General features: G+C 42.2%; 1 protein-coding gene across 19 annotated transcripts in view; it reads left to right on the top strand.

The window, feature by feature from the left end:
* The window catches only part of tcf4 (transcription factor 4), a 248,766-nt gene that overhangs the window by 160,060 nt on the left and 76,169 nt on the right, over window positions 1–12,537 (top strand). For 4 of the 19 annotated variants that reach the window (XM_070988576.1, XM_070988578.1, XM_070988575.1 and 1 more), the window contains exon 1: window positions 9,603–10,640. The exons of the other annotated variants lie outside the window; for them this stretch is intronic. In XM_070988576.1, coding sequence (XP_070844677.1) covers window positions 10,572–10,640 — 69 coding nt within the window. In that variant the 5' untranslated portion in view covers window positions 9,603–10,571. Of the gene's footprint in view, window positions 1–9,602; window positions 10,641–12,537 lie in introns of those variants that run through there. 19 annotated transcript variants of the gene reach the window in all.

The following is a 12,537-nucleotide window of genomic DNA, read 5'->3' as shown; positions in this document are numbered from 1 at the left end:
CTGTCAGAACTGTTTTCTCATGGAAAAATTAATTTGTGATCACAGAAAAACTAAATGTGAGAGATGCTATCAGAACTTTTCATGCACTCGCTGAATCTTGACAAGTTTGTAAGCTTTTAACAACTATTAGCACTATAGCACCAGGTTAAGAAGGTTTTTGGTAGGCAACCTCAGCAGTGGTCAGTTCACTGGCACTCTTACTTCATCTGAAGAGGTTTATGACCATACTACCACATTGTCCTCATAATATGATGTATATGTTTGGTATTAACTGACAGCCTCTGGAGTTATTGGAGAATCACTGAGCTTTTCTGTTGGACGCAAGAGTAGTTGTATTCATTGACCAACTGTTGTATTGAGTATTTTTGTTTGCTTCCTGGGATCCTGAGAGGAGGTTTTCTAACTAAAAGAAACCTCCATGAGAGATGAAATGTTCCAACCCACTTGCTGAGAAACAAAGGAAGCAAAACAGAATGAAACGGAAAAATCTGTGAAAAGAAAGCACAAATATCAACTAAAAATGAGTGAACTAAAGGATGGTCAACAAGCACTAAATGACAACAACTGAGCAAGAGACTGCAGGTACAAAGAAAGAAGAAAGAAAGGAAGAAAGACGCAATTATTTTGATAAAACAGGTTGTGTTTTTTGTATGATATTCTAGTAAGAGTGTCGGCTTCAACAGAGCCAGCATCTCAGTGATCAAGTGAATATGAGCCTCAAAGCACACATACATGAAACACACATACCTAGTCGTGTGGCTGTAACGTATGCTGCTGGTGTGGATTAGCTTCATCTATAATCATTGTTTTCATTCTGAGCATGCTCTGTGTAAAGTATACCTGAGCACAAAGCGCAGACCGGCCTCTCTCTCAGCAGCAGGTTGCACTCTGCGCTGAATGAACTGCTCAGCAGGACAACAGCAGGTTCACACCAAGTCAGGCCCAAGAAACTCATCTCAGGTGTTCCTGTTGAGCTGGTGAACAGGCTGCAGTCCTCCTAAAAGAGATGACTAGTTTCAAGTTTCTGATTCGAGCATTTGAATGAGGACGGTCCAAATGCCCAGAAGTGTTCTTGCTCCTCCTGTTTTATCCACACCTAGCTTTAGACAAGTATCCCAGCATCCCAGCCTGTGGCATCAATCATTGGCAATGGGGGGCGATATGAGCCAGGATCCTAAATGTTTCATTTTTTCTACAACTTTTGAAGAAGGTTCAAATTAACATTTAGATCTTGAGTATGTGTTCCATATACGTATGAAAATGGTATCTGCTTGAAAATTTGCTCCACCATTTTTCGGAGATGTGCAGCCTGTAATACTGGCCACTCAGCCTCCATTGTCAGCCCAAGATGTCAAGTCTTATCTCTGCAAGACCTTTGTTTTCTTACAGCACTGATGTCTCTATAGTGTTTCAACTGATCTAAGAGTCTACAGCCATGGTGGCCAATGCGTTGCTGTGTGAATATTAGCATGCTAACATGTTCACAATGACAATGTTAACATGCTGATGTTCAGCAGGTAGTGTTTACCACCGTAGTTTAAAGTGTCAGTACGCCAACATTTGATGGCATGATGGCTGATGGGAATGTCAGTCATGAAATTTTTGACCTGATGATGGTGTGAGATGAAAAATCATGTGTCACAGTTATTACATTAGCAGGGAGCATATACTGTATGTCCATATGTCATGGCAATCTGTCTAATAGTGATATATTTTATGAAAGAAAAAATGTCAACCTATAGGTGGCATTTGAGTAAAAGTCAGGCATCAAAGTCAGTAGGCTTCATCCTCTGGAGACCTTGAATATCAGGACAATTCCATTAGTTGTAATGATGTTACATCTGGACTGAAGTGACTGACAGAATAACAGTGTCTTTCCTGGTGGCATGGCTGAAAAGGGCATTTCTTTGGAAGATGGTGAAGATTATTTTGTCACACAACAGGTATACAGGCATGCTGAAGGCAAATTTCCAAACACTTTGTGGCTAATGCTAGTTTATCATGAAGTCACCGTTATAGACCGCAGCAAATTCTGTCACATTTACACAACACATCACATGATTGTTATATGAACTCAAGGCAGGTAAGCTTGCACTTTGATTGCAATACTGTGCATCGTCACTAGGGCACTATATCCATTAAATGAATGTTATATTGACAGACAGACTTAGGCTGAGGCTAAGTATCCATGTTTGTTTGGCTTTACAGGCATTTATGTAATATGTAGCACTAGATATGTAAGTGATACTTAAGAGCTGGCAGAAAAACCTGAGTTTCAGGGTCGTAATTTTGAGTTATGGATGTTGATGTGAATGCTTTTTACAAGTCGGAGACCGGCAATTAAAGTGACTCCCATAGGACATACCTAGCCTTCAAAGTAACTTCTCAAGCATCTATTAAAGCAGAATTCCCTTTAAAATATCCTTAAGATGTTACGACAAAGTTTGCCCTCATTCAACAAGTTTCCCCCCTCCAGCTTCTCCTTCATTCTCAAACTACAGGAAGTTGAAGTAGGAAGTTGTTGGGGGTTTTTTTTGCAAACCCCCTCCATAGCACTTCCCTCCAATTTGTTGAATTTCTCAAAATGTTCCGTTTGTTAGGTTGAAAAGAAAATCACAGAAAAATCACCATAAGGGCTGCTTTGCATTTTTAATTAAGAAACTAGCATATGAATATATTTGCATATTATTGAGTTGCAGATTAAATCATGCATACATAATTAGCGTGCAGCAGCGCTCGTTCGTTCATCTCTCTCTCTCTCTCTCTCTCTCTCTCTCTCTCTCAGTCTCTCTCTCTCTCTCTCTCTCTCTCTCTGCACTGTGCTTACTGTTTTTTCGGCAAGCTGTGGTTCTGATGGTTGCCAGACACACACACACACACACACACACACACACACACACTTCTTCAGACACTCAAACAGTCACATCACAGACACACTTACACACCCTCTCCAAACACTTTCAGTACTCTGTGTGTGTGTGTGTGTGTGTGTGTGTGTGTGTGTGTGTGTGTGTGTGTGTGTGTGTGTGTGTGTGTGTGTGTGCGTGTGTGCGTGTGCGTGTGCGTGTGTGTGTGTCTTTCCCAGTTTGTTTTTTGGAGGAAAATTAGCGTCTGATTTTCTCCGTCAGAATTGAGGCCACGTCAGGTTTTTTATCCTGATTACACTGGAGAGGGAATGAAGAACTCTGTATTTCTTTCTTCTCTCACTCTCAATTCTTTAGTCTGTCAGCCTTATTGTCTATCTATCTGCCTCTCTGTCTGTCTATCTGTCTGTCTGTCTGTTGGTCTACATTAGGCTCCTCATGAGGTATCACTTGTCATGTGAGCAGTGTTGGAGAAGTTGCTTGAAAAATGTAATAAATTACGTATTACTCCCCTCAAAAAGTAAGTATGCTACTTGGCTAATTACTCACCAGCAAAAGTAATTAATGACATTACTCATTCCATTACTTTCAGGTTGAAGAGCTTCATAATCTCCACACATCACATCTTGTGTATTTAACAGATGTAGAAGTAGAAAATGGGGCATTATGTTTTAACAAGCAGCCAGCCAACAGTCTGGAGGTATTTACTGACTTTCAGCAGCCAGCTTGGCCAGAAGTCCTGTTCTGAACAAACCCCCCCCCCCCAACCCCCCCAAGGATATAAGAACCATGTTGATGAGATATTCTGGCCCTGACAGTAATGTGAAAAAGTGTGAAACCAATAGAGATTTTTGCAGTTTAACTCATTTATATTTGGTATGAATGTTCAGAGCTTTAGCCATCAGGGTTCCCATCAGGCTTTGGGTGATGTAATGCTGTCATGTCAGTGAGCCAGATGTGAGCTACACCTGATCCCTTCTTATTTTTACCTTATATTGCTGTTTTGGTGAATCTGCGCATTACGTTGGCTACCAGCAGTTTGTGTTCGCACTGCATGGATACAGACAACAAGCACCTTGGCAACTGAAGAAAAAATGTCCCTACATTATGATTATGAAGTTCTGTGAAGTTAAAAAATTTTCAATGACTTCAATGCAACTTAACATTGATTCGTGATGGACATCAGGAATTATCCCAGTGATTAAGAAGAAGGGGTGCGATTTTCTCAATCATGGGGGCTGAATTCATCAAGATTTTTTTAACCTGTTTTACTAAGATTCAATGTTTGAAGTGCAAAATTTTGTTGGATTGAAATATATAATGATCTCACCTCCTTCATACTTATTTACTCACAGTCTGCCTCACAGCACTCAAATGTGCCTCTGTTTCAAATGAAAGTGTGTCTACCTTTAGGTCCTGGTATGTGTGCATGTATGTGTGTCCTTTCCTGTTTGTGCGTGTGCATATGTGTGTGTGTGTGTGTGTGTGTGTGTGTGTGTGTGTGTGTGTGTGTGTGTGTGTGTGTGTGTGTGTGTGTGTGTGTGTGTGTGTGTGTGTGTGTGTAGCTGCCTGTTCTCATCTCTTCAATCCTGTCAATAACTTATGAAGTTTGTAAATTCCAACCTGCAACATAAAAAGACTCAAATCAAAGGCTCACAATGGGAAGTGGCTGTATGAGAACAAAATGCAACCGTGCTGAGTGTGTGTGTGTGTGTGTGTGTGTGTGTGTGTGTGTGTGTGTGTGTGTGTGTGTGTGTGTGTGTGTGTGTGTGTGAGAGAGAGAGAGAGACAGTGTCAGTGGGCCTTTAGGCCAGTACTGCTCCATGTGTGAGAGAGAGAAAAACAAAGGGAGTTGTTGCAAAAATAGGAAGAAAGGAAAGATGAAAAGAAAAATGGGGAGGATGGAAAGAAAAAAGGAGGAAATAAATTAGAACCAAAGAAATGAAGGAGATTGAAAGATGAAAAAGGTTTGTAAGAGAGCAAGCTTGTTGGATACAGGGGAAAGAAAGATGTTGAGAAGACAGGAGGAGAAGTAAACTCAGACAACAGGAAAGACAAAAAGAGGCAGACAAAGGGCGAGAGACTTTGAGAAAGATGAAACAGCAGAGAAAGAGAGAGAGAGAGATTGACAATTGGGCGTCGTAATGTGAAAGAAAATCCTGTCAGCGTGAAATCAGGATGAAATGTGAGATTATAATTCAACCAGGGATTAACTGTCATCTCACCACCACAGAGGAGGCGGTGGAGAAAGGAAGGAGGAGGAGAGGAGGGAAGAATGAGAGGAGGAAGAAAGAGCTAAGGGGGAAAAATGAGGAAGAAGAGACAAACTAGCTTGAACATTGAATTTTAAGGAAGGAAGGAGGTGCTGGAAAGGAACAAGAAGAGAACAAGGAACTGAAGAAGGAGAAGGGAAGAATATGAGGAGACTTAACAAAAGGGGGAAGAGGGAAAAGGGAGGGAGAAGGAAGAAAGGGATGAGAAAGGAAAAGAAGACAAGGAAGATGAGGAAGGGATGAAAAGAGGAAGGAAAAAGTTGCATCTGCTGTGACCTTTGGTGACTTGTTTTAGCACAGACAGACAATGGCTGTTGTCCCATTTATGTCCACCTTAAATAGATAGAAGCTCAAGTGTGTATGTGCTTGGAATAGGCCGGACTACCTTAAGGTCAAAGGTTAGTTTAGATGAGTTTTTACGGACAGAAAGAACACTCTCTGCTCCTCTCTTTTTCTCCTCCCTCACTTCCTCATATCCTCCCATCTTTCTCCTCTTCTTCCTCTACTACTAACAACTAAGTACTGTAGTTTCTTTCCTCCCCTCTTTCTTCTGCCCCCTCCTTTCCATCTGCTCTTCCCCCTCCTTCTATCATCTCTGCTCTTTTTCTCACCTCCACCCTCCTTTTCCTCTCCTCTCCTCTCCTCTCCTCTCCTCTCCTCTCCTCTCTCATTCCTCTTTCTCCTCACCTTTCTTCCACTTCTTCTCTCCTGCCTTCATTTCTCCTCTTTTTTTCTATCATCTCCTTTCCTCTCACCTCTCCCCCTGTCCTCTCTCCCTCTCTTTTTTCTACCTCTTTTTCCCCACCTTATTTTTTCCCACTTTCATTTCTCCTCTCCACTCCCTTCCTCTGTTTCTCCTTTCATCCTTTCTTTTGTTATCTCAACCTTTGTTTGTTCCTCTTTTCTTTTTTCTCCTCTCTTTCTCTGGTTCCCCCCTCTTTTTTCTCCCTCATTTGCTCATCTTCCTCCCTTCATTTCTTCTCCCCTTTCATCCCCCTCCTCTCATTTCCTCCCTTCTTTTCTCTTTTCCACCATGCTGCTCTTCTCTGATCACCTTTCCTACCTTTTCCTTCCTCTCTTCTGTCCTTTCTCCCTCCTTTTTGTCTTCTCCTCTCCCCAATCCTTCCTTTTCCTCCTCTCCTCCATCATTTTGTCCTCTCCTCCCTCTTCTTTATCCCCTCACATTTTTCCTTTCCTGCTCTCCTCTCCTAATGCTCTCCTTTGAGCACTCTTTCTTTCTTCCTCTCCTCTTCCCTTTATCCTCTGCTCTTCATTCTTCTTCATCTCCTATGCAGGTTTGTTGACCAAGCAAGCGTCAGACAAAATTAAAAATGCTGTCTCCGCTCCTTTTCCTCAACCGGGTCACTCTTTTTGGGTTCTAGATTTTTTTTCGCCCTGCACTTCTTTCCTCCCTCCATCCCTCCATCTCTCCCTTCATTTCCCATGCAGTCTGGTTGGGTACAATGCTGGGAGCCAGCCAGCGCTGCAGACAGATGGTCCACTTATTAGATGTGCATCAGCCCTCCCTCCCCTTCCTGCAGCTCGCTTTTTAATCAAATTAAAGCCGAAAGAAGAGGAGAGAGAGAGAGGGAGAGAGAGAGTGGGAGAGAATGGAGGAGAGAGAGAGTTTGGGACGTCTGCTCGCTTGTTTTGAAGTCTATTATTTGTTTGAATAGGATGAATGATGACGGTGTTAATATGAAATTTGGAAGACTGAACCACTGCCTGACTGTTTTGGTGACTGTCGATATCCCTCTCTCTCTCCCCCTCACTCTGTTTTTTTTTTTTCAACATCATCTCATTCAATCCAACTCAAAGGCTTTATTGGCGTGAAAGTTTCAGATAGCCATCTTTCCAAAGCAAAGTACAACATTACCAAATATTTGGACAATATTCAAAAACAGTAATATTAGCAGTAACACAACGTTTAGCACAAAAGAGAAAATGACAGATGTCTTCTGTGGTTCTGCAGGAGCTTTGTCAATCAGAGTGATGTCACAGTGATGTCATCAGGGTTATCTTGGCCTGACCGTAATATAAAGCCTGTGGTTTTTAGAGGTGGGCATTTGTCAGGGAGGGGCAAATGAATTATGGGACATGTAGGATCCAGAGTTTTTGACTCACAGAGACTAAAGGTCAGGATACCTCAGCCTCTGCTGCTTAGATCTTAAGCATTCTTTTAAAATCTGTCCCTTGTGAGTCTCCCAGCTTTGCGGAAGTGCGGTACTAAATTGGTGGAGTACACCTTTAACCACAGAAAGTGTATGTTGTCCAGTGAGCTGAAAGTGAGAGCAATGGAAATATCAGTAATAATCCCTAATGGCTCATGGAAACTTTAGTAAGTACAGATGGCCAAACTTGAAGCAGAAAGTCAGCCTGTTAACTGATGGATGTTTAGGATGGACAGCTTGGGTAATCATTTTACTGTTCACGTTCGATTTCAGGCTGTAGATAGAGTGTAAACAAACCCAAGGGGCCAACCAAACTTATCTGGAAGTGAAGCATCTCTTTCATGTCTGTACCACTCTTGTTGTAGATGATCCAAAAATGTTAAAGCTTATTGAAGCAACCTGAGTATTGAAGCAACGAGAAATATTCCAATTCGACACGGCAGACCTGCTCGGTGCTGCGCTAAGTCTGGGGAGTCACTTTTTCTGGGTCTGTACACAAACCTGCGTGTCAATCAGACTTACAATGGAGGCTCTGCGGTATTTTAAAGTTTACCTTTAATTTCCATGGCGCCATCTGATCAGTTTGAATTAAACTTTGTGATCATGTTGCAAATAAACAGTCGAACAGCTCCTCACACAAAGTCATTGTTTTAACACAATTATATTTAGATAAAAGGCCTCATTAAACAATCCCAGCCAGTCTATGATTTAAGCAACACTGTGTGCCAGAAAAATAGCAAACACTCATTCAGATCAATAAATTGGAGATATTTATGGAGCCTCCTACTGGTCAATTTGAGTTTGAACATTGTTTCCTTAAATTGATTTAATTTTTTTGTATGATTATGTATTATATAACTGAGAGAGCGACTGCACTGCCTTTCCACCTCTGATCACTCTCATTTCTCCAGGTCTGCCTCAGCTTTCTTGTCAGGTCAAAACTTCCATCCATCCATTATCTATACCGCCTATCCCTTTCGGGGTTGCGGGGGGCTGGAGCCTATCCCAGCTACAATGGGCGAGAGGCGGGGTACACCCTGAGCCGGTCGCCAGCCGATTGCAGGGCCACATGCAAAGACAGACAAACATTCACACTCACACTCACACCTACGGACAATTTTTTAGAGTCATCAATTAACCTAATGAGCATGTTTTTGGTCTGTGGGAGGAAGCCGGAGTACCCGGAGAGAACCCACGCATGCACGGGAAGAACATGCAAACTTCACACAGAAAGGCCCCGCCTGACCCGGGGATCGAACCGGCAACCTTCTTGCTGTGAGGCACGCGCACTACCTGCTGCGCCACCGTGCAGCCCAGGTCAAAACTTGTACAGACCAATTAAAAAAACAAAAATCACAATAATAAAACTGATAACAAATCACACACATTTGTGTGAAATAAAAATGACAATGATCAGGCATAGCATCACTATCAAGAATAGATTGGTAGCAGGTCACCATAGCAACCAGCACTTGGTTGTTCTGGCAATATTTTTTAAAAAATTAAGAAAAGGATGTGCAGTAGAGTCAAATTTAGACAGTTACAGAGAAGGACTGGAGGAAATTCATTGAACTTTTACAGAACTGAATCCAAGAAACACAAAAATATATTTGGATTCAATACTGAGATTTCATTTGACTTTTTACCTTCTGAGAGGGGAAAGTGTCTGTTGACTTCCACCATGCATACTGTAAGTTAAATTTCACTTGCATGATAATTGAACGTGACTTTTGACTTAAAGGCTGCAGAAGGATTTGAAAACAGATAAAATGTCCCATCAAGCCCAAAAGAAGCGCAGTTATGATATACTTCATCATATGTGTTTGACAGTAGTTCCTTTCTTTGCTTCCATGCACACATTTTAAACATTTGAGGTTTCAAATCTAAAAATATGACGCCTGGCCCACTCTCTGTGAACCGATCAAATGAAGAAAAGATGATTAAAATAGACTAATCTTGTTTGCTGGTGGACGTACACAAGTTACAATTAATTTATCATTATCATTGAAATGGATGTTAAAAAAAAAAACTTGAAATCTGTGTGAGGAGTCCCTGTACAACCTGTAAAATGTTGAAAATATAAAATAGAAATGCCGTTGAAATACAGATTGTAATCTTAAACATGTAAACTTTTCAAAGACATCTCGTCCAGTTTTAATGGATGGTTGGACGCTTTTTTACCTGCCAGTCACCAAAACTACACTGACCGTTAGTGCTGTTATATGCTCCAACACTTCAGCTTTGGACATATTTCAATACAAGAAAAGAAACGAGCACATGAGAGGATAGAGGATACAGTGGAAGAGAGGAGGAAACGAGGAAGGAGGAAACAAGGGAAGAAAGGAGGAGAGTAAACAAGAGAGGAAGGAAGGAGATGAGTGGGGAGGACACAAGGGAAGAAGAAGGAGAGCAGAGGAGAAAACGAGATGGGAGAGGAGCAAACGAGGGGGAAGGAAATAAGGGGAGATAGGAAGAGAGTAAATAAGAGAGGAACGAAGGAGATGAGCAGAGAGGACACAAGGGATGAAGTAGAGGAGAAAACAAGATGGGAGAGGAGTAAACGAGGGGACAAAGAGAGAAAAGGGGAAGAGAGATGAGTGGAGAAGAAGGGAGGAGAGAGAAGAGAAGGAGAGAAAAGGAGGAGAGCAATTTGAAAGAAGCACGCGGTCTGACAGCGGTGGAAAAAGTGAATGTTCGGCTCAGTTCAAAGGCAGACGGCGAATTGCAGCTCCGCGCGAGCAGGGAGGGAGGGATGACTTCCAGATTTACTGTGGAAAGTTGAAAGAGTGGCGGCGACCGCGCGCGTGTCCGTGATCGCCTGCGTGTGTTTATATGTCCGCGTGATAGGTTTCAACCTTCCGTACATTTTCTGCGCGCGCGCTTACGTGTGTGAGAGAGAGAACGAGAGAGAGAGAGAGAGAGAGAGAGAGAGAGAAGGGGAGGGGCACTCCCCTCTCTCTCTCTGCCTACTTTGCATATTCCGCGTGCCTCGGCTCGGCCATATGGGAAAATGCAACTGAAGGAATTGTCGGCGGGGGAAAAAAACGCGCAGGCAGGAACACGCGAGCGGAGTGGCGAGAGTTTGAGATCATAACAAATCCAAGAAAAGTTCAAACAGAAGAGGAAAAAGAAGAAAGGTGGAGAGAAGAAAAGAGAAGGGGCGGGGGGAGCGTAATAAACCAAAACAGGGAGAGAAAGGGAGAGACACGCGGAGAGAAAAAAGGGAGAAATAGTTTTTCTTCTTTCTGCGGAGGAGAGGAACGATGTATTGTGCGTACACCATCCCCGGGATGACAGGCAGCTCACTGATGTACTACTACAACGGCAAAGCGGTAAGACATTCTTCCATCCCTTCCTGTCGTTTTCTTCCTCCTTGAGGGTTTGGGAGTCAGACGGAGAAATGGTGAGAGAGAGGGAGTTAGAGAGAGAGGGGAAAGAAAAGAGGAGAGAGAGAGCGCGGGAGAGAGAGAGGAGGTGTGAAGGTGAAGAGTGTCGCTTTTTACGCACCAACTTAACGGCGCGTCGGTTCGCCGCCGCGCGTCCAAGTGCGAGCGGACTGAGCGCTTTCTGTCCGTCTGCCGGGGTTTATTTTTGGAAAAACGGCAGTGCTGTTGTTTATCGAGGGAAATAACTGTGTGTGTGTGTGTGTGTGTGTGTGTGTGTGTGTGTGTGTGTGTGTGTGTGTGTGTGTGGAGCGGGGAAAGTGACAGTGGCTGTTGTAGACTGCCGTAGCGCTGGGATAAAAAGGTTGGACAGACTTCTGAAATGTGATCAATGTGTGGGTGCAGGTTGTGTGTGCAAGTGTGTGTCACACTTCTGCTTTTAGAAAAATAATATCAAAAATGGCCCCAAATCTAACGTTTCTTCTGTTTGTCTCTCGGATTTTGCGCAGCCGACGCTCCCAGAATCATCTTGAAATAATCCGCTTGCAGCTTCATTTCTGTCCGTCTCTGTCGCTTGTTTCTAATTTCCTTAAATGGACGTAAAAGCCCAAACTAAGAGCCTTTTCGTTGAATTTATTTAACGTTTTGTTTTGTTTTTATTCCGAGGCGAATTGTCACACGTGCGGGGTTTTTTTAATTCCTATTTTTTAAGGATTGTGTGTTTCATTCAGGGGCTTGTGGTTTTTCCAAATTTTAATTTCTTCCAAAACCGCTTAAATTGCAGATTTTCTCCCGTTATTTGGCCTGAAATTGCGTTCGGGATTTTTTTTAGTACTTATTTTACACAAAAATACATTTTGGGCAAAGCTGGAAAATAAGTCTTCCCCTAATTACAGGAAGAGTTTTGTATTTCATATTAATTTCGGAGATGTCATCTCATGAAGTGTGTTGTTTTTAATCTTTTTTTCATGCCATTAAAATAATGTAAATGCAGCAAATTCTAAAAATGACAAATTGAAGATCCAGCCATCTGTAGATCTATATATGTCCGTGTGTATGTGTACAGATATGGTGTGTGTAATTTTCATTTTTGACAATGAGGAATCATAAAACAGTCTGGATACAAACGTCAAATACATCTGAGAAAGTCAGTCAGAAAGTATGAAGCTGTCTGACCTCCTGTGAACCTGTCAGTCTGTCTGCCTGTGTGTCTCCCAGTATCCCCCACCTGTAAAACACCAGTAACAGGGTGAAGTGATTTTGGGGGTGGTGGGTCGGGGTGGGAGGGGTGAAGTGAAGGCTAGAAATGAGAAACAGGGTGTAAAGCCAAGGTGAATAAATTTCACAGGTTTTTTTTCCCCACATAAAAGCAGGAATGTCTGTAAGTCGCAGGTGTAAATGAAGATTGAAAGCTGGTATTTCCTACAGATTCACCTGTCAGTGAAGTGTCTGTCCCTTACCTGTCTGCCTTTGTCTCACCTTTGACTCTGAATTGCTGCTTTTCATGAATTGCAAGAAAATAAAATAAAAGAGAAATTAAAGAAGAGATGATGAAAGCAAAATGAAGACGAGGAATGATCAAAAAAAGAATTCTGGGTCCAAATTTTCAAAGCTCATCGTATACAGTAAGCAGTAATTTTGTTTTCAGATGAATAATAATAAGTCCAAACAGCTTACAGGCCTTCTGAGATGATTCTTCGATCACACCAGACAGCAGCTGTGAATATTTGTCCACAAAATGAGAATGTTAAGCGAAAAGACAGCAAGCACACATTTAGTTATTCATTTCTTTATTTTTTACAGAACATATATGCTTAGATTTTTGCAGAAATCTTTTGAATGGTGC

The sequence above is a fragment of the Chaetodon trifascialis genome, chromosome 20 (assembly GCF_039877785.1).
Source record: "Chaetodon trifascialis isolate fChaTrf1 chromosome 20, fChaTrf1.hap1, whole genome shotgun sequence".
NCBI lineage: Eukaryota > Metazoa > Chordata > Actinopteri > Chaetodontiformes > Chaetodontidae > Chaetodon > Chaetodon trifascialis.
Note: the sequence above shows the minus strand (reverse complement) of the source record. Positions and strands in the feature narration are given on the sequence as shown.